The 22,972-nt window shown below is 41.5% G+C and overlaps 1 protein-coding gene across 1 annotated transcript; it reads right to left on the bottom strand.

Moving 5' to 3' along the window:
* On the bottom strand, positions 1–22,030 carry TAF15 (TATA-box binding protein associated factor 15). The gene is made up of 16 exons (XM_005495027.4): positions 21,880–22,030; positions 17,687–17,723; positions 16,828–16,876; positions 16,552–16,642; positions 16,356–16,473; positions 13,504–13,787; positions 11,747–11,861; positions 5,352–5,386; positions 4,720–4,752; positions 4,094–4,203; positions 3,461–3,590; positions 2,094–2,183; positions 1,000–1,084; positions 830–915; positions 632–734; positions 1–366 (listed from the first exon to the last, which is right to left on the bottom strand). Exons 1-16 carry the CDS (start codon positions 21,887–21,889, stop codon positions 327–329), a joined length of 1,416 nt encoding a protein of 471 aa, XP_005495084.2. The 5' UTR covers positions 21,890–22,030; the 3' UTR covers positions 1–326.
* Between the last annotated feature and the right edge of the window lie 942 nt (positions 22,031–22,972).

Here is a 22,972-nt window from a genome sequence, read left to right on the forward strand (position 1 = left end):
TTTCACAAATAAAACAATCAGCATTTATTGTTGTATTACAAAACACTTCATATTTTGGCAATATTTTACAGTTTATCTCTTCCTTCTTAGGGCCTGTTGAAAAGGTATGGGGTGAGGGGGGGAAGAAAAGAGGAGAATGTGGAAATTAGGATTAAATTTCAATGTCTTGCTTAAAAAAAAATCCTCCCAAACCACCCCAGTCCCTCCCACCAAAATAAAAATCTAGTTTCACTCAATTCCACTATCGAAAGAGGCCATGGGTGAAGCTGCAGGCAATTTCACTATCAAACGCATCAAGAAGACAAACAAAACATTCACAGTGGTCTTCAGTATGGTCTGTTGCGTTGATCATTTCTGAAATCATTTCTGGAAAGGGAAAGAAAAGGTTCTAAGCATGTAATAAATGAAGCAAATAACAAACAGTCCCTTCAGTCAAACATTTCTGACGTCTGTGTTTACAGAGAGCCTCATCCAGAAACATTCACAAAACTCAACAGCATGAGTGCCTCTCTCTGGAAGCTCCTGTCTGTAGTGAATATTTTCATGGCAGTTGTACTTGCACACATAAACAACACTTTTCCCACAGCCCCCATCAATCCCAGAGCCAGGCAAAGGCAAAGGCTGCTCTTACCTCCCTCCCATTTTGCCCCCATAGCCTCCTCCCCTGTCGCCGCCTCGGCCGCCGCGCCCTCGATAGCCCCGCTCTCCTCCGTAGCCACCCCTGCCACGGAAATCTGGGGAAAAACATGGAAAGGCATCAGCTTCTTCAGAAAGATGCAGGTGATATGAACACTTGGAATGTTTAAGAGGTGGAGGTGGTTTTGCACACCTCCTGATGGACGTGAATCTTCTGGTCTGGGCTCCCCGCACTGGTTGCAGGAATTCCTGCGAGCGAAGTTCATGTTGCCACAGGAGCTGGAACAGACAAGGATTGCCCAGACTGAGCTGTGAAGGTGAAGCACACAGGGAACATCCCATCCCAATTCAAATGACACTTACGGGTTAGGACAAACCCAATCACCATTTTTGGGTTCCCCACTTCTGCCCTGGAAGCCCCCACCTCTTCCGTAGCCACCTCGTGAACCTGCAGACAAAATCATAATCAGAATAAAGTTCTATAAACTGCACATGACAAACAGGTATCAAAGATTGTCACTGCCTTCAGACCCTCAGTGACAGACAGACTTTTCAAGTGGAAGAAGTGTTTAATGCAAATATATTCCCATTATTTATTATAAATTCTTTTTCAGCAGTAAAGGGAAACCTGATCTGCTTGAATTGTAAATACAAACCCACTACATGCATTAATAAAATTTCTGAAAGATTTAACAAGGTATAAGATCAGTCACTTATGGCCAGACTTGAGCACAGAACAAAAATTTAACAATAAAAGAAGTCTGGATTAATCCCAGGATGCCTCTGACAGGCAGAGGGACAACATTCTTGCTTTCTGCATCACAAAATTAAGAATTTTTATACCAAATGAAGTTGTTGAAGAATCCTTTTTCACCAGCCTACAGAACTGCCTGATTTCAGAACTGTAATTTGTTGTCAGTCACTGCCCAAAGCATGATTCCAGGAAAACGGTAATGAATACCCAGTGGATTACTGACAAAACTGTATATGCAGAGAATCAGGGAGATTGATACAGCCTTGATTAAAGGAAGCAGAAATCTAAATGCTGCTCCAGATCAGCAGCAGCTGAATTATTTCCCTGCTTTATCCCAGCTGGAAAGAGAATCTCAGAGTTTGCTGTAACAAGCAAATACTCACTGGGAACTCCCCCCTGTATATGTGGGGCTGGTACAGCTCAACATCCCTGTTACACTTTCTCTTTAAAAGCAAGGCAGACAAGATCTGGAGACTTTCCAGTTCTAAAGGAAAGCATAAATTCTGTGCTGTGCAGAAGAGATTACAGATTTCAGTTTACTTAACTGGGTTCAATCCTTATTACTCCCTTTCTTGGCAGAATCCCAAAGGCTCATATATTTGATGAATCACTGCTTCAAAGTCAACTTCTTTTTAATAAATCAATCATAGTGAAAAAGCATTTAACTGTGCAAAAACAAGAACTCTACAGACTTCAGTCCCACCTCGACGGCCACCACCTCCACCTCCTCTCATGAATTCAGGTCTTCTGGTTGCAAAAGAAACTTTGATAACATTGCCATTGAATTCTTTTCCTGTGGGAGGAGAGAAAGGATCAATACAGCTCCCAACAACATAGCAGCAAATCTAGCAAAGCAGAAGTGATTTGCACACCCAGACTGAACACAAAACTCTTGAGACACAGGGAAGCTGCAGTAAATCTCTTGGTTTTGAAAGCACTGGTCCAAAGTTGAGATGGAAACCCTGATCTGCTTGCTAAACTCTCCTCAAACCCACAGATATTTTAGTTTAAATGAGATCTGTAAGTTGAATTTAAAGACATAAGAATGTCTAGAAGATTTTTGGCCATGCTCATGGGGAAGTAGTTTGGATGTTTGAACTGTCTGTAATTCCACCAAGGCAACAAGGCTTTTGTACCACTCAATAGCCACCCAAAATTCAACTCCCAAGTGTATATTTAAATATAAAGTTCATGATTTTCAGTGACTGCATTCTTCACAGATCCAATGTTTATCACAGACAAACAGCACTGCACATGTGCCTAATATAGTCATATTTGCCTTACCCTCTTAAACAAAAGTCAATTTGCATTTTATTAGCAAATACAAACATCAGACAAGCATGGCATGCCAATTTTTAAAGCAGTATCATTTCCCACCAGATGTAGAGCATGACCTTTTGTTTCTACCCAGTATCACTAAAATTCTGTGAACACACAAGGTGACAGGAGAAGGCACTTTTCCCTCACCCCCTTGAATTTATTATTACAAGAGTGTCACTGTACTTCCTGCAGTCTGAGGAGTTTTACATCAATATAATTCTGGGATAAATGCATCATTTTAAAACTTTGTTTTTCACTGTGTACATAAAGAGCACTCAGCACAAGATTGTCAGAAGCATTCTCAAACTTTAGGAATGCTCCCACAACACTAAAAAATATCAATGCAACCCTGTAGGGAATCCCTCCAGCTGCTAACACAGATTACAGCCCTGTTGGTCTAAACAAGAAGTGACAAACACCACCTCTCACACCTTGGGCATGGCTGACTGAGGTACAGCAGCAAACCCTCAGTTTCACTGCACATTTTTGGCTAAATCACTATCTGCTGTTTAATGAAATGAGAGAAATCCAATACACACAAGAAACAACGAAATATAGGCCTTTGCTTAAGGGAAAAAGAAACCCAAATTAACTATAATCCTAACCAAAACCCCCAAAAACAAAACCAAAAGCCCCAACCCAAAAGCTACATAACTAGCAGCACTGGGCCTCCAAAAAGGTAATTTATGTGCTTCTTGCACTGCCTGTCAGATTCAAAAATGGCCAAAGGAACAGGTAAGTCTCACCCACCATCAAACCAGTCGATTGCTGCTTTAGCAGAAGGAGGGTCATCAAAAGATACTGTGGCTTCTCCCTTGGGCTTGCCAGTATCCTTGTCTGTGTACAGATTTATCATGGGTTTGCCAGTCTTTTTGTTGGTCTGAAAAGAAAGGTTGTACACTTGGCATAGCAGAAACACTGGTGCAATCAGTTCAGAGCATACACTGTAACACTAAGTATCTTTAGAGAGAATATTCTCCTGGAGCTGGCTTGCAGAAACAGGATTTGACCCAAGGATACTGACTGGCTGTTAACAACAAAATGAGGTCAAGTGCATAAAATCCTAATTTAGAATGGCAGAAGTAGAAGCAGCAGTCCCAGAACAGAGGCACATGTGCTGCAGTACGAGGGTGGCACAATGGATAGAGTGTCAGGGCTATAAAGACTAAAGAAGAGACACAATGCAATCTAAATGTCACCAGGAGAAAGGTGCTAGTGCTGCCAGCTTACAAATGAGCTGTCAGCTGGGAACCCAGATAAAATATTATCTACAACTGCTGGGGAGTCAGAGAGAACTCTGCCTTGGACGATACCACTACATTCCCAGTACACCAGCTCCACCAGCTCCCTTCCTTCTGACCCATGATTTCTCATTTCACCTACCTTTATGATACCAATCTGTTTGAAATAGTCTGCCACTTGATCTGTTGAAACATCCTCTCCAAGTCCTTGCACGAAGATGGTGTTGTTATCAGAGTTGTCAGACTCTGAATCTGTGGAAAATTAAGGTACATTTACCACAAGTTTTTGTGGGAGCAATACTTTGAGCTCAGCTCTGTGCTGCCCAGTAGAAGACCCTTAAATCCCACAGACATTTTGTGTGAAATAATAGAGGAGAAAGGAGTTTAATTTTGAGGTTAACACCATCAGCTGAGTACACTGGACAGCTGACCTGCCTTACACCCAACATTCATGCAGCTGGGCATCCCAACCCACCAGAGCAGTGTGTGTTTTAAATAACACAAGCTTAGCAGAAGTGTGATGACAGTTAAAGCAGCTGCTTGGCTCAAGCCCATTCAGAATTCAACAGGAAATTCTTACTTGCTGCATTAACATCCAAAATTTCACATGCACTTTAATTAAATATATTTCTTTCATGGAAGGCTTGTTTTAGTTAGATTTCTTTTGAGCCATGGGAACTGCAGCCACATCCATCTTTCTAGACAAACATTTTAAAAGCAGTGACCCAAGAGCTACAATCCACTCCCACTCACTGCTTGTTTCCTTACCAGCATCTGATCTCGGTCCATAATCCCTTTGACCTATGATACAGGTTTGACCAAAAAAAACAAAAAGAAAGAAAGAAAGAAGACTATTTTTAGCACAACACATTCAAGTGACTTTTTTAGCAACAAGAAAATATACAAAGAATGTATGCAATGCATCTAAGATCTAAGACATTCACCAGAGATTTAGAGAATATTTAGATTTAAACGTTCAACAGAAGGCGTCTGTAGGACGTTAACGTGTTCTTTAACTTGCAGCATGTGGCACTTGCCACACTGATGCTGTGCTGGTGTTTGCTTGCAAATGCTGGTTGTCACATCACCAAGCAGTTTCCCACTTTTTTTTTTTTCTACCTCTAGTACCTTTCTAAGAAGCATTTGTAACAAAAATTAAAAAAAGAAAAGATAAAAAAAAAAAAATCCGGTGAACGTCACTGTCTCCACAAATTCTCTCATGCAATTTGACAAAGCAGAAATCCAGTTTATTGCTACAAGTTTGGCTATTAAAACTCGTGAACACACCAGCCTCACCAAAACTCTATAATGCTTCTACTAGATAGTAACAAGATATTATTGGTGGCTTTTAGATTTATAAAGAATTTCCACTGAAACATTTTTGGATACTCGGCACTTACCACCGTAATTTTTGAAGCCACCACGGTCACCACCACTGCAGAGGAAAAATTGAAGAAATGATTTCTTCCTTAAGTCTCTACGTGCTGAGCCCAAGGCTCAATCTACAGTTAACTGATGACAAGTTGAAAATTACTGTCTGGCTGCTAAAGCACCATGTCTATGTTCTCCTCACTACCCATTCATGTTCAAAGATTAAATTACAAAAAAAGAAAATCTCTCAGGGTGCTGCATTGGAGAAGACAAGCCCTAAAGGAGTATTTTAAACTAACCCATACACATGTGGTTGGTTCAATACTTTCTCCCATCCCATCAGCCAAAATAACAGCTATTCAAAACTGGGGTTTAAAACAAAAATGGTATTTTCATGAAGATTAATGTGGGCTTTAATTGTAGATGTAATTGCTACTTTGGAATAATTAGTACTTTAGTACTTTCCTAGAAGTCAAAAGAGCTAAAATTAATCTCTATTGTTATGCATTCATAATAGAGGGGATAAATTAGCAGAATGAGCCATTCTCTGAGCAAGGGTCTGTGGGGACCTACTGTACTACAGCACTTGGCATTACAGAGAAGGGGTGTGTGTATGTGAGCTTCAAAAGCAGAGGCCGTGAAGTTTTATTTCATTCATTCTGAAACCTGTGGCACAAAATGTAGACCAAGTTAAGAGAATACACACATCAATTTTCAGAGGTTAAAAGGGGATTTAAAACAGGTGGTTATGCCTCCAATTATGTGCATGAAAATAAACCCTCACTCTTTTTTTCACTGGATAGGTTTGTACTGGAAGGATTTTTCACAGCAGCATTTTTAATTGCATCCATGTTATGAGCACAACATAATCAATACTGAGAGCTGTCAGAAAAAAACCACTGGGTTTTATAGAAAGTCAATAACCAAATATCAGAAGGACTCTCTCATACTTCCATGTACAACTGCCTGCTTGTCCTCCTCATCCTGAGGGCACAGCTGCCACCTCAAAAATCAGGCAGGGTCACCTCATCCCAAGAGCTTTCTCACCATGATGAGAGCTCAAACCCACCAGTGTGAGCTCAAACCCTGCTGCAGAGAAACATCTGCAGCCTCTGGAGCTGTTGTGCCTCCTCACCAAAGCATTTGTGACCAGAAATCACTGCAGGTGTTAATTCCATCTGTCTGCTCCCACATCAGCCCAAACAGGGCACACAAGCACCCACCAAAAGGCAATGCAGTAAAATTAGGGAGTCATTTCTCTGGCACTCTGCCCATCTGTTACAGCAAATGGAAAGTCATAAATGGAAGCTGCTGATAGTTAACATTTATGAGAAAATCTGCCCAAAGTGAGAACCAAATAAGGTTTCAACAGGTTATTATCAAACCTGGATTAACAGACACTCTTTGGAGGATGACAGACACCTGGACAGTTTGGCACATGAGACAATATCACTTTTACTTGGACTTTTCTTGGAATAAATTTTTACTGCAGATTTTATTACTGTTCCACGGAAGGAATCTGAATGCTAAATTGCAGTGTCATTTATTCATTAATTCACTCTGCTCATTAAAAATTTTACATGCAGCATCAGTGCTGGTCTTTACTCAAGGCTGTCGGTTTTCAAGGACTGATGATTAAAAACACAATGGTGATGATAAAATTTACTGTAAATACCTTTCTGCCACCTCCAATTCACTTCAGCTAAAAAAAAAACTTCATTATGACAAAACAATTTTGAGTAGGATGCCTGTTTTTCTGGGATTTTAACTCAGAAACAACAACAGTAAATAATATCAATCATCTAAATGTTATGAAAATTTTCCAATCCCAGATTATGGTCCCAGCTCATCAGGACAGCAATATCCAGAACAAGTTGTGGGAAGTGTATGGCAGTTAGAAAACCCCAACAATCTAAAAATTTACACAAAGTAAGTTTGTGTCAACACATCCAGGATTTTACCAGAAGTGAGGGTTTTGTAGGATGCTGGGGTGAAAATGTGTGCACCATAATCCTGAAAAGCAGGAGCTGAATATACAAAATGTAAAGAAGTCAGAGTCCAATGCCCTAATTCTGTGATACAGCAGTTCTGCACTCTGCACTAATGAGTGCCATCAATAACTTTAATTAGTTTTTAAATTAATGTCTACAAAAATACATTTTTGCTCAAGTATGCCTCACCATGTTGTCTGCTTAGTCACACATGACCAACACAACAAAAATCTGGAACAATCTACTGACAGACACCTTTGACAGTGGATTGATGCTTTGCTACATTTTTATGTGTCATTTGATATGTGATTTATGGAGCTGCAGTTTGCCACCTTCCTGCAATTGCTGGGCAAAGCTAACCAAGACTCCCTGGGATCAGGCAGATAGCCAAGTCAAACACAGAAACTGCAAGCAGCTGATGCCACAATCTCAGATTTTCCCCTCATTGAGACCCAAAATTCAACCTCAGCAACTGAATTTGTCCCCACATTATTGGTATAAAACCTGTGGAAAATACAAGTGCAGCATTCACAGCCCACTGCTTTGCCAGGCCTGCACACAGACCTCAGAGATGGGTGACCAGATGGAATTTGGGGTCTTTGTAATATTCTGTGTTAGAAACATGAACAGGAGTTAAAATTCAGCAGTGCCACCAGCTAAGAGAATAAATAAGAGGCTGAACTGCAGGCAGCCATAACATGCCAAGGCACCACTCGCTGGGTGAACTTGCTGCCTCAAGTCCTCAGTTGTTCATTTCTCCCATATTCAATCACAGATTTATCATTCCCTACTAGACTTTAACTGGATTTCATCTGGATATTGCTTAATCCAGCTGGGAACATCTCTTTAAATTAAAGTGCAGGTGATACAGGGAGCTCAACATACAAGAAATGCAGTTTTATAAATATCAGATACTGGCAGAAGCAGCACTAAGAATTCAGGGACCAAATTCAGCCTGCAACATGGATCTGTCTCACCAAGTGTGTCCCTAACACCTAGAGTGTATTTTACAAACAAGAAAGGAATATTTAGTGCACCAACAGATGGGGTTTTTTCCCTTGCTTATATTTATTGCCTCTGTTCACATTTTTCCAAAGTCTCCATAAGGCTAAGCTCAAGTATATCTGTTACAAGTCAAAATATCAATTTTGAACACAAACCACACTTGTAAAACTCATCTGCAGTATGCTGCGATTTTTTTATATCACAGTAATTCCCACTCCTAATAGCTGATAAATAAAGCTGCACAGGTAGCTTGTGTTTATAGATCACCATAAAACTGCACAAGAGAGAGAAAATAATCTCTGCTGAGCAAAGTCAGGATTGCTATGACAAATCCTAACACAATGGCAAATCCTTTCTGAACTGCATCTCTGTGTTTCCCCCAGCACAGTTTGTGTGAGCAGAGCCAAAAGCAAAGCTCCTCTCACCTGCTCTGTTTGCTCCTGTGTTCCCCACTTACAGCCTTAACCAAAACAATTCAGTCCCCCAGCCACAGGAACCATTAATTCCTTGTTTTTCAGATGAGGATTTTTAAAATTGGGTGAATTTCTTAAAGTAAAACTCTGCATTCTCAAGATCTGCTGTTCCTGCTTTCTAACCAAAAGATGACATTCTTCTAACTATGAAGAAAAGAGAAATATTTTACTTCTTAGCCAGAATAAAAATTTGGGAGATCATCAGTTTTTCAAGCTTCAAAACAACAGGGTGGGGAAATTCTACTAAAATCCCAAAAGATGCAATTCAAGGCCATGAAAAAAAATCTCTAGGATAATTCTGAAACCCTAAGTTATTAAAACTAAAATGTAAACTTCTGACACATGACAAAATGTATGTTCTTCACTGGACTAATATCAGCTAAAAATGTGAACAGGAATTTCTCCAAAGAGATTTTCTTCTTAATGCTGGGTGACTTTACACAGGCACTAAAGAAAAATAGTGCTGAAAGCATTCAGTCCAGGACACGAACTGGTTGTCACAATAAAACTACACCTCTAAAGCTTCTCCTTGTGCCTAAATGTCAGACAAGAAAGAATTATCATTAGCTAGGAAGAAGAGATCCATTCATTGTGGTCTCACATTTGATGTTGATTTGTTTGTAAAGTCAAGGAGCAATTTTGACATGTTATTTTCTGAGCACTGTAAAAGTCAAAGCCTGTTATTATTCCATGCCCTGCTCAAGGTTGGATGGAGCTCTGGGATAGTGGAAGGTGTCCCTGCCCACCACAGAGGGAAAAGTTGATTTTTGAGGTCCCTTCCAACCCAAAACCATTTTGGAATTCTGTGATTACAGCACCATTAAAGTATCAGTGCAGACAAGATTTTTAGATTATCTCCTGATGGCTGTGGAATTTTCATGGTTTAGCATTAAAAGGGGATCAGAACAACTGAAAATGGTGGCTACTGAAGATCAACCTGATACTCCTACATGTATTTTCCCCCAAGAAATAAACATATAAATAAGAGAAACCCAAGAATATAACCCCTCCCAAGAACCCTTACCCTTAAACCCCACATTTTCACAGGACTAAACATGATTTCTTACCTTATTACAAGTTATTTCCCCTTCATTATAGAGTTTGTTAATTAATTTAACCTTTTAGACTTCTCTAATAAGCATGTCTGGTAAAATACATATGTCAGAAGAAGAATCCTCTGTCACAATTATGCAAAAAGACTGAATAAAGATATATGACACTGCAGTTCCAGAAAATTTCCACAAAAATACCCTTAAAGCCAACATCATTTAACAGAAGCAGACAGAATTCCTTCCATAAATGCCTTCCCACTTCCCTGAATTTTCCTCCACTTCTTCATTCACTTCCCCTCTTTCCCTTCTTTTGGCTCCATGATCTACATGGATGTGTGAGCAAAATTTCCTCACATTTTGGACAAACATGGCAAGAGGCTTTATTTTCACAGACATTAATACATTTGACTTTATTTTGCAAAGACCCAAGTTTGTTTCAAAGTGACAAACTCTATCAGCAGTGTGTTTTTTGAAGCTCACATTCATTGCTATTATTGGAAAGGGCTAAGCTATGGATTTTTTATTTTTAATAGTTTTTATCACAGGAATATGGAAAGTCCTAATCCACAAAGAAAATCTTGATTTAAGAAAAAAGTTCATTTTTAACTGGAAATTAAAATTAACTTAGAAATTATTTTGCTGGTTATTTTTATGTGAGGTGCTATATATTATAGAATTCTTTGTTATATACATTTATACTATACTGTATATAATATAGTTTATTTATAGTATATAAATTTGTTGTTGTTATAAAAATATTACAGAAAATATGCATTAAGTTTATATAATATAAACCCCCAGCAAACATAAAATAACATTATTTTCTAATTGTGCTACCACACCTAATTAGAAGAGGTAAGATCCTCCTACATCATTATAAACAATCCATTAAGTACAATTTAGGAGCATCTCAGATGCAGGCAGATTTTAAATATTATTTAAAATAAATACCTTTACAAGTAACCAAGTAGAGGATTATTTTATTTAAATCAGATCAGTTCCAACAGAAAACACTGTATAATTATAGAGTTTTTCATCTGGAATTTAGGAATAACCCAGAGCTGTGCAGCCTTTTGAAGGGTAAGTGGTGCTGACAAGCAACACCTCAAAGCTCTCTGGAAGCTTCAACATTCCTGCCCTGCATCAGTGAGCCCTGTGCACCTCCCACCACTCAGAGGGACACAAAGGGGAGCCTGTGGTGTGAGTTATTAATAAATAATATGTCATATGTTTAATTCAGTAGGCTTTAAAGCCAAGGTCCCAATTGCAGACCTCGGCATGAGATCATCTGCAAGCACAGAATTAAATATGTGCATAAATTTTCTTGACAGTGCAGGGCCTAAGGCAATGGGGAAAGGGGTGATAGCATTGTTAGTATTTCAGATCTGCCCAAAATAAACGTGTTCAGACTGACAAATAAATCAATAATAAAAATATGTGGATTTTAATAGAAGTTCATAACTGAAAAAAAGCAACAAGGAATAAATAATGTTACTGCTAAATTATTCAAGGCCAAAATAGTTCCCTGGTAAATTGTGAGTTACATTAGGTATAAATTACATTTTTCTCAATTGTCTGTTGGTTTTCTCATCACTGAAAACAAGTGATGGGCTGGGGCAGTTTTTGTATTGCAACTCATGCAAATAAAATGCAGCTGTGTGTCAAAACAATCAAATGCCTCCTCTCAACCTATGTGAATCAAAAGCTGCTCCCCTAGGCAAAACCCATTTCTGTGCAGTGCAGAAAGGTTTAATTTTAGAAACCTTCCAGTTTTGGAAATCTAAACCTGAACCACCTTAGGAATAGACATCTAATAACCAAAAATAAAAAACAAATAATAGGAATAACTAAATAATAGGAAACAAGGGTAAGGAGCTGCAGGCACTGGAATGAGATCACTTACCTATATCCAGACATATGACCTCTTCCATCCATGTCATATCCCCCTCTACCTCCTCCCTGTGACCCGCCATATCCTCTATTATCTTCTCCATACCTGCTCTTTTCACGGCGATCATCTGGGAGGAGTCAAACCAAACAGAGTCAATTGTAGTGCAAACTGCAGCACAGAGAGAATTCACACCCTGCAATTCCCACCTCCTCTTCACTTACATCTGAAATGTATCAACTCCTAAATCTCTCTGATATTCTCTGTGCCAAAAATGAAAAAAAAAACACTCAAACTTTGCTCCATTATCTCCAGGGTCACTGAGTATATCAAATTGTAAAAACCACTCTGTAATTACATTCCACTTTCCAAACATTAAACACATATTGGCTAAAATACACTTTCCATTTGATTTCCATATATTTGATTTCCATACAGTCCTCCCAGTTTGCAAAAGACATCGCTGAAGACAGAACAAGGATAAATAGAGTGGGTTGTGCTGCTGGTGTGAAGTTAATGCAAAAAGAAAGCTTCATCTTCAACTTCTCCTATCTCACAATTCACCTACACAGCATAAAGCTGGAATGTGAAGTGCAGAAGCTCTTCATGACTGATCAAGACATGTCACCCTCGTGCAGGAAGAGGGTTCAAAATAACTTGGGGAAAAAAAAAATCCATCTAGAATTTGCAGAACTGAGGGGCAGAGTCTCTGCAATGCTGTTCTAACACATCTAAATGGAACCATTTTGGGACCCCAAGAGATTTGAATCTCCCATCTCAAAACAATGTTTTGAAAGTCTTAACTAATAAACATCCATCAGAATATCAGCATGGAAAAGAATTTAAGTATCCATCAAATTAAGCTGCTTGCAGAAGGAAATCCAACCATTTCACAGAGCTTCTTCATGACTGATCAAAACATGTCACCCTCGTGCAGGAAGAGGGTTCAAAATAGCTTGGGGAAAAAAAATCCATCTAAAATTTGCAGAACTGAGGGGCAGAGTCTCTGCAATGCTGTTCTAACACACCTAAATGCAACCATTTTGGGGGCCCAAGAGATTTTAATCTCCCTACAATGTTTTGAAAGTCCTAACAAATAAAACATCCCCCAAGGATACCAACATGGAAAAGAATTTAAGTATCCATCAAATCGAACTACAGAAGGAAATCCAACCATTTCACAGAGCTTCTTCAAGACATGTCACCCTTGTGCAGGAAGAGGGTTCAAAATAGCTTGGGGAAAAAAAATCCATCTAGAATTTGCAGCACTGAGGGGCAGAGGCTCTGCAATGCTGTTCTAACATATCTAAATGGAACTCAAGAGATTTTAATCTCCCTTCTTTCAATATTTTGAAAGTCTTAACAAATAAAACATCCCCCAAGAATATCAACATTGCAAAGAATTTAAGTATTCATCAAATTAAAATGCTTGCAAAAGGAAATCCAACCATTTCACAGAGCTTCTGCTCAATTTTATTGGTCAATACTGAATTCAAGCTGTCAATTTTACTTATAGTTTCCCTTCTGGGACTGGCAGGATTGCTGGGAGTGCCCATATGAGCTTTGGTGCTGGTTACAGCCAGACTGCTGGTCATAGGAGCAGCAACCTCTTTGGGTTGAGAGATTTTAATGTCCCTACAATGTTTTGAAAGTCCCAACAATTAAAACATCCCCCAAGGATATCAACATGGAAAAGAATTTAAGTATTCATCAAATTAAACTGCTTGTAGAAGGAAATCCAACCATTTCCCAGAGCTTCTGCTCCATTTTACCTTGGCTGTTGTGGCTATAGCTTCCCTTCTGAGACTGGTAGGATTGCTGGGAGTGCCCATATGAGCTTTGGTGCTGGTTATAGCCTGACTTTTGGTCATAAGAGCTCTGGTGGCCATAGCCAGACTGCTGGTCATAGGAGCCCTGGTGGCCATAGCCCGAGTGCTGGTCATAGGAGCTGGACTGCTGGTCATAAGAGTCTTGGTTTTGTCCATAGCTTGACTGCTGGTCATAAGAGCTTTGGTGCTGACCATAGTTTGATTTTTGTTCATAAGAGCCTCTTCCACTTAAAACAAACAGAATTGGAATTAATAGCTAAATGCTCAGAGAATAGAGAGGAAAATAATGGTTGAAAGTTCATGATATTGCTAACATTTCCTAATTGCAGTTAACTCATTATGTAAATTAGGAGCATCATTCCTCTCACATGTCCCAGTCCAACATTTGCTTTCCCCCTTCTCCCCAGTACCATCAATGGCTGATTGTGACCTGCTGAACAGCAAATCCTTCCCTCTGAGCTGCAGGGCAGAGCCTCAGTGCTCATGTTGGATTGTGCAAACACTTGCTGCCTAAAAAATCCCCAAATTTTGCTTTGCTTTTTGAATTGCAACTCCTCTTCTTCTAGGCATTCTACAATTTTATCAAGAATTTTTCTAACTGTAATATACCTGTGGTTCTTCTCATTTCAGTGCCATCTACACTATCCCAGCAGCCCTCACCAGAAACACTCAGCAGCATCACATCCAGGCTGCTCCAACACAATGCAGCTCCACATTCCAAGAGGGAGTCACAAATCTTCTCTAAGATTAAGATTAATAACTTTAGAGCAACCACAAGGGAATCTCACCTGCACCACACTTGCCTACACCACACTACTTCAGTAGAAACTGAAGTATTTTGAAAATCTAGATATATGAGACAATAGTTCTCTTAGCCTTTCATGGCAAGGCATAATATAGATTTATGAGAAATAAATTGCATCCAGGGAACACTGGCTGTTACTCATTCCTTTGTTTCCCCCAGGTACTTAGTTGTGCCTTAGCTGTCTTATTTTTTCAGTAACTGAAAAGAATCTCTGACCTCTACCATCTTTTCTTCCCTTCTCCCTCCTTGCTTCCACCCTTTTTGGAAGGATGAGGCACCAGATCTGCCACTCTCCAGTCCCTGGCAATCTTACTTGCTAGTGAAAGTATCTCAGAAAAAGGAAAAAAACCACAAGAACCTCCAGGAAGTTTCCAGCAGCTTTTCAAAGCACTTTCAGATGTAGTGCATTGGGTCTAACCAATCCCAAAATATCCCATCTGTGTAAATACCATTTAATCTGCTCTCCCCCACTTCTAGCCTAGATCTCAGCTTTAACCTTGCTAATCCCAGTGGTAAACAGCTTGGGAAGATTCTTGTTATTATCTCCATTTCAAAAAAGTCAGCTCTGCTTTAGCCTTTGCATCTTTACCACCAAAGGCAGCATTGCTGAAAGCATCCACTATTGCTGTCTTCCCTCCCCTAGGATGTGACAGCTGCAGTTTTGTGGCACCCTCTTCAAAGCTGCTACCATTTAATTTCTCAGTTTCTCCTTATTTGTTACAACCCTACATTGAGGAGCTTCCCTTCAAGGTCTTTTCTTCATTTTCTAGATCACAAACTTGCTGGAGAACCTATGTGCTGTATTTTTATTCTACTGGACATCTACAGAGTTAAAAACGACATTATTACCTCTAATAAATACTCAGAAAACAAAGCAAAACAAAATTTAACTGTGTACCTGCCATTGTTACAGAAGCAAAACTGACATCTGAGTGAAAGCACTTATTGCTGGCAGATTAAGATTTTTTTTTTTTAATATTAAAATGTTTTATTTTAAGAACTACAAAACCAGAAACCAGGTAGAGGTTTGCTCAAGACCAGATTGTTTTATCACCTCAAAATCATTGTGATAATTGTTTTATCACCTTGTAAAAAATACAAAACCATTTGGACCTTGGACACAAGCAGGAGGTTTAGGACTCAGAGCATTTCAGAGAGGTCACAGGAGCCTCAGTAAAGCTCCAACACAAGCAGTGACCTGGGGGGAGGCACAAAGCCTGTAAAGCAGACAGGGGAGGTGTTCTAGCATTAAATGGCCTTTTTAGTCATTCTGGGAAGTTGGGTTGTGTTTTCCAACATACTTTCAAAGCTGTATCTTTAATCCTCCTGAAACTGAATCCAATACAACATCACAAGTAAAATACATTTGCAATAGCACAGAGTGCAGCATGCATGGGCACATTTAATTTCCTGACAAGGATATAAACCCACCATGTTCTGAGAACTCTACTTAGCTGGAAAACCAAAATATACTTCTTACATGATATTTTTGAATCCCTTCTCTTTCAAGAAAAGGCATTCTGAGCCAGATAAGCAGTCTGCAATCTGAGAGCAGCTAAGAGTTCCACTGCTAAGAGCTTATTTGAAGTTAATAAAAGAGCTCTGTGAGTTTATACAAAAGAATGTGACTGGAGAGGGATTTGATAGGTCTTTCTCCTAATCAAAACACTCTGCCAAGTCCATTCTTCATTGTAGCCACAATCCAAAGACTTTCTGAAGTGCATGTCCCCATACAGCTTGACTTCAAAACAACTACACCCATCCTTCTCACATAAAGAAATATTCTGCCTGTACCTCCTTTCAGACATTTAACATGTTTCAAGGATGTGGATCTTCAAATATTTGTATTTTTCTAAGCAATATTAGCAAGAAATATGTTATAGCTCTAGTTAAGAATGTGTCAAAACAATCAATACCTGGTCTCAATCTATGTGATTTGTGACTACTAGACAATACTTTAAATAGATACTGATAAATTCTGCTTCCTTACCCTCTGGATGACCCTTTCTGCTGCCCCTGGCTGCCATAGGACTGCTGGTTGTAGGAGCTCTGATTCTGATTTTCATAATTAGATTCATCATCATATCCCTGGGAATCTTGTCCATAACCTGGAAATGGAGGAAGAAAATTTTTAGTCAATATTCACCTTTTCAATCCTGCCAATGAATGTAACAAGCTAGCCAAACCTGATTGATTTTGTCCATAGTTCCCATGATAGCTTCCATAGTTCTGTCCATAGGAGGAATTGTCTCCACTCTGCCCATAACCAGAATATCCCTGTAATTTCAAGAATGTACTCAAATAAGTGGAACTTCCACAACAGTAAATCACAATTTTCCTTGGCTAGACACAACTGCAAACATCAAGCACAGCTGAAACTGGAATTCTTCCTGGCCCAGGAACAATTTTTTTTCACTCAAGGAACATCTGCTTTGAAAGCCACAAGGTTTTTTTCAACATACCTGTCCTTGTCCATAATTCTGACTGCTCTGATTGCCATAGGATGAGTAGCTGGAAGAGAAAAATGCATTTAGGCAATGTTTAGAGTGCCCTCCACACAGGCTGGAAAGTAAAGGTATTTTTGGTGTCTCTGAGTTTCTCTTCATTCCAAAATAGGTGTTTAATCCAAGTACTGCAGTTCCAGGCATATTAAAACTGCATCAATGAATTAATGGTTGACTGGCAGAAGCCAGAAGAGCTCATTTTAATTTCTGCTGTGTTTCAAATATAAATTTTAAGTCCATGAAAGCTGGGTTTGCCATAATTTTATATTATACTTACTCATTATTCTGCCACTTTAAGCCAGAAGAAGCACATGCTGAAACTCATCATACTGAGATACAAACCCAAACTCAGGCACAAAGCCTCATGATCCTCATTAGCACAGGCAGCATTAGCCATGATTTTTATACTTCCATAAAAACTCTTGTCTCACTGATCAAAACATGCCCTGCAGCCTTGGGCCATGTAACAAATATCATAACCTTTGGCTAAAATCTCAGTGAACAGCTTAAGGCAATCACACGGAAAGTATTTCTCTATATTCATGTCATTTCAAAAGTTCTCACTATTATAAGACATCATTCCAATTTACATCCATTTACATTGCATGATTATTGTCTTCTTTTCAGGAATACACACTGATTTCTCTTGTTTTATAAGACATCTTGAGAAAGGCCCAGGTGCAAGCTTTCTGCATCCTTAATTCCAAAAACCTATCAATACTCCATCCTGAACAATCAGCCATCATGCTGGGAATAATAAATTGTATTTTAGTCTGCAGATGTAATTGCTAACAGCAAAACAGAAATCCTTACATACCTCTGCTGGCCCCCAGACTGACTGTAACTTCCAGAATCTAGGAAAAGAAATAAATCATATTGAGAATTTCCAATGAACATTTTAGTCTCTACTTGCTAGAGGAGAAAATCTGGGGAGAGGGAGAAAGGTTCAGGTACACTGGATATTAAAACTACCATCCCTGCAGAATGAAGCTTCCTCTTCATTAACAAAAGTGAAAATATGGAGACTGGAATGACAGCAGCACAAGGTGTGGGGGACACACACACTTGGAAATGTCCTTTTTGAAGGAATTCTGTTTTCAAGGATTCTGTTCAAACACCCAGAACTGTAGAACCCCTCCAATGGCTATAGAGTACAGTGCCATCATCAATGAGCAGAATGCAGCAGCTTAATTAATCAAGCAAAGCTAAGTAGGTCAGTGCAGCTGAACCCCTTTTTGGGATGCTCTGAGAAAGCTCTGCTGAGCTAAAGGGCACAAACACAGAATGGGAGATGGAAAACCAGGGATGGAGGAGCCACCACACTTCCCTTTGCTCCTGCTGCGAGGGGAAAATCCCAGCTGAGAGCTGAGCAGCACGTGAGAGATGCAGCACACATACACACACAGAACACACACACACACAGAACACACATGCACAGAACACAGAGAACACAAACACACACAGAGAACACACAGAGAGCACAAACACACACGCACAACACACACACAGAACACACAGAGAACACAAACATACACACACAGAGAATACACACAGAACACAAACACACACACAGAACACAGACACACACAGAAAACACACAGAGAATACACACACACAGAGAAAACACACAGAGAACACACACAGAGAACACACACACACAGAACACACACACACAGAACACACACACACAACACACACACAGAAAAAACACACACACAGAAGGCACACAGAACACACACACACAGAACACACACACACAGAACACACACACACAGAACACACACACACAGAGAACACACACACAGAGAACACACACACAGAGAACACACACACACAGAACACACACACACAAAACACACACACACAAAACACACACACACAAAACACACACACACAAAACACACACACACAAAACACACACACACAAAACACACAGAACACAAACACACACAGAACACAAACACACACAGAACACAAACACACACAGAACACAAACACACACAGAACACAAACACACACAGAACACAAACACACACAGAACACAAACACACACATACACAGAGAACACACACACACACAGAGAACACACACTGAGGCTCCCTCAGCCCACATCCATCCCCAGCCCAGCTCTGCAGAGTTCCTCACTCTGCCCCATGCCCTTCCAGCCTCTATCCAGCTCCCTTCCCAAGCAGGAAGAAATCTGCTTGAAATTCCCACCTTCTTGTTCAAACCCAAACTTTCTGGATAAGCCCTGCGATTTTTCTCTTCAAGAATTTATAGAAATACTCTTGTGCCATGGTGTAATAAAATCTATCAGGAATTTCTCATCCCCATTTTCACCCTTCCCCCCACATTCTCTCTCCAGCCTCCATCCCCAGAAGTGCCTAAAACGCTGACACTGAGAATTAATGACAAGGCAGGGTAAATGTCAGAAATGACCGTGACCATTTTCCAATCAAAACACTCATCAGATTGCTGAATGTGCTCATTACACCTCCCCCAGCAGGCCATAAATCCAATCGTGCCCGTGGTTACAGAGCTGAAGCAGAGCTGTGATCAGGCATCACCTGAGGTGATGGATGTGAGATGGGGGGGATCACCCCAGATATTCATACACAAAACTGCATTTTAATGGTAAGCAACATTAAAGTATCCCATTACCCTCAAAGCAACACAAAGTATCCCATTTCATATTCTGTAACAGAAACATTTACTAAACATGAGATGAAAGGAGGTTAGATTTCACATGTCCTATAAAGCAGTTTCACTCAGATGTGAATTCCTCCTCCTTTTGCACTGCTACATAAATATTGCATTGCTTTTTCGCAGTGAAAAGCAATTAAAAACCCAATGTAGAGGTGCAATTCAAAAGGGGTAAGGTAAAATTTTTCATTTCCATTTAAATGATCACAAAGATTAATATTAAATAGATAACCACATTGTGAAAATTGGTTGTGGCTTAACTCCAACATTTCTATGCCATTAATATTGCTAATTAAAGAATATTAATAGCAATATCAGAATATCTTGAGTAAGGATAGAATTAGCTATAAATTTAAGAACTGCATTTCATCTCCTTAACAAACTTCCACCAAACCACAACATTTTGGAAAAAAAATTGAAAGCAACCAGATAAGGAGCCTGTAAAACATGAAAACACACAAGCAGAGGAATTTCCTTTATTTATACAATTTTCTACATCCTCTGCTTGACCTCTTGCAGACTTCTGATCAATTTATTTTTGTGGGCTCAATGGGGACAAGAGTCTGTAAGGATTTTTGGAAATAACAGTTTATTCTGGAAATTCCTACACTGACTTTTTTTATTTAATGTTTAAAAAGTTCATGGAAGGATTTCCTGTTGATGAATTGGGATGTAGCAGCTTTATCACCTTGCACTGCTCAGGGGGTTTATTCCTCTCAAGACAGAACAATCTGCTGTGTACATTTGAAAACTGAGATTTTCTTATTAAGTAATTCATATAAAGAAGCAGTAGTGCCTCTCAGTATCCTCCAAAGAAAAAGAAGCTCATGTTTGAACATCACTAAAAACAGAGGAGACACTCAGTGCTTGAATGGTCAGCAGCTGATAGATGAGTGGAAAGTGGATGTAATTTATAGAAAAATTCGTGATTTGGACACATCTGCTTTTCCTGAATGAAAGGATTCCTGCAGCAGCCCTTGCTTTGTTTGTATTGTCTATCACTCACACACACAACACGAGACAACGCCAAAATGGCTCGACCACAACAAAACATGGCTCACTCCACAAAGCACGGGCAGCCTTGGAATTCCTCCTCCCAACTGTGGGACACACCAGTACCCACACCTCGCCAAGGCTGCCCTGCCGGGGGAGCAGCCATCAAAGGGGTGAAGGAATTGTGCTCAGAGAGGCCCCAGGGGAGGCTGGGCTGGCTCAGGTCACCAGGGAGAGCAGATCCTGCCTCTGTGCTCGGCTAAAGCCCCGCTGGAAAACAATCCCAGCCAGGGTGGTGTTAAACCTACAGCAGGGGTGAAGCCCCCCCAGTTCACACTGTGGAGAGCAGAGAGGGCAGAGCAGAGGCAGCACATACAGGGACACAAAGGTGGCACACACCGGGACACAAAGGTGGCTCCCCTGCTGGAGGTAGCGAGGGCATTGCCCATGTAAAGAAGGGCAAGACCCCAGAGAGGATGTGCCCGCATTCCATGGGCGCGCTGGTCCAAATGGGGAGCACACAAAGCAGGTTATGGAGAGGGGCACGACACAAACGTGATCCCCATCTCACAGCGGAATGGGGTCACACAACCCCATCACAATATGATGAGGGGAACCACAACATAAAGTCGGGGTTCACACAGAAGGGCTGTGACCCACAAGGGGGAGCTTCCCTATCACACCGGGGGGGAACTGAACACAACCCAAAAGTGGGGGAGCCTACAGTGGGGGGTATGAACCAAAACAAGGCCCACATGCCACACACGGGGGGACACACAACCCAAGGCGGGGCGGGCCTACAGCGGGAAGCATGAACCAAAATGGGGTCCACACTCACACTGGAGGGGCTGTGGCCTAAAGGGGGGCTCAGACCCCATTAGGACGGGTGCACCCCACGCTTCATCGGAGCACAGGCCCCCACAGGGGCCCTGCCCCCAGGGCCCCCCCATTGCGACACGGGTGGGGGGCGCGCCCGCCAGGCCACGCCCCCGCGCCTAAAGGGGCGTGACCCGCGCGGCTCGCGCAGCGGGGCTCCCCCGGGAGGGGGCGTGGCCTCGGCCGAGGGGGGCGTGCACACGGGGGCCACCGGCGGGGGCGTGGCTCCCCTCCCCCTCACCGAGCGCAATGGTGGGCCGGGGGGGGGGCGTGAGGGAAAAAGCGGGCGCGTCCCCCGCAACATGGCCGCGGCCTTTCCCACATGCGCCACATGGCGCTCGCTCCGCCCGCCCTCCCGCGCCCCACCGCGCCCGCGCTCGGCGGCGGGAAGCGGAGCCGCCGCTGCCCGCTGAGCCCGGCGGGGCTGGCGGCACCTACCCGAAGCCATGGCGGCGGCGCTGAGGGGCGGAGGGAGCGGAAGGAACGCAGAGAGCGACCCGCCCGCCGCGCCGGCCGCGCGCACACTGAAGCACCCGCAGCTCGCGCGGACTGCGGGGCTGGGCGGCCAATCAGAGCGCGCGGCGCCTACCACTCGCTGGGGAAGCGGGGGGGGAGGGGAGGTGAGCTGGACCGTGCCAAGGTACAGCGGGCGGGGGGGGTTGTACCAAGGGGAGAGGGTGCGAGGATGTGCGGGCAGCGTCAAAGGATTAAATTAATTAAATTAAATTAATTAAATTAATAAACGCACAGGGCACGGTCAGGGTGCGCAGAGGGAAATGAGAGCTTTGCACACCCGCCTTTCAGCAGCAGCCCCTCTGTTTCCCTCAGTACCCCACTTGTGCATCACCGTTTGTAGCAGATGCTAAATGGGCTTAGAGAAAACATCCAAAATCTGAGTCCTAAAGGAAAAATAAAAAAGGTTTGCCAGAGTTTCTGGGTATCCTAAAAGGCCAAATATCAACCTGGAGAATGATTTTCAAAGGAAAGGGATGGGTCATGATCTTGGGAGCCACTTCTGTGAAACGTGAGGGTTGGTTTGCTTTAGAGGAATAGTGATGAAATGAGAAGACAGCAAAAGCGACCTTGATTATTTAATCTGATTATTTTTAGAAGTTGTATTTCTTGTTTCACATCAAACCACCCTCTTGTGAGAGTTGGTAAGTGAACAGTTGTGCCTTTCTCTCTAGGGACAGTCTGCATGTGCAGACTGAGAACAGTGAGAATTTACCCTTTTTTTTTTTTTTTTATATATATAATTTTCAAGGCAGTGAGGAGCTTTCTCTGATTTCAGCTGAATGCTTTGAGCAGATTTACAGAGAAGTTGGCCTGTTTCTTTCCCCCCTGGGCGTAGCAGCAGGAGGCAAATCCCACTGCCACAGCCAAAAATAAGTTTGGGCAAAACAAGCAGTGACTGGAATGATTAATTAAAGAAAAAAAAATAAATAAAAGGGGGTTGAGCTCCCTGCCTGTCTTTTGGTTTCTCCTTGAGAAACTTCATTCCTCCAGCCACGATGTCTTCTACTGCTCTGTG

This window comes from Zonotrichia albicollis, chromosome 22 (genome assembly GCF_047830755.1).
Source record: "Zonotrichia albicollis isolate bZonAlb1 chromosome 22, bZonAlb1.hap1, whole genome shotgun sequence".
Lineage (NCBI taxonomy): Eukaryota > Metazoa > Chordata > Aves > Passeriformes > Passerellidae > Zonotrichia > Zonotrichia albicollis.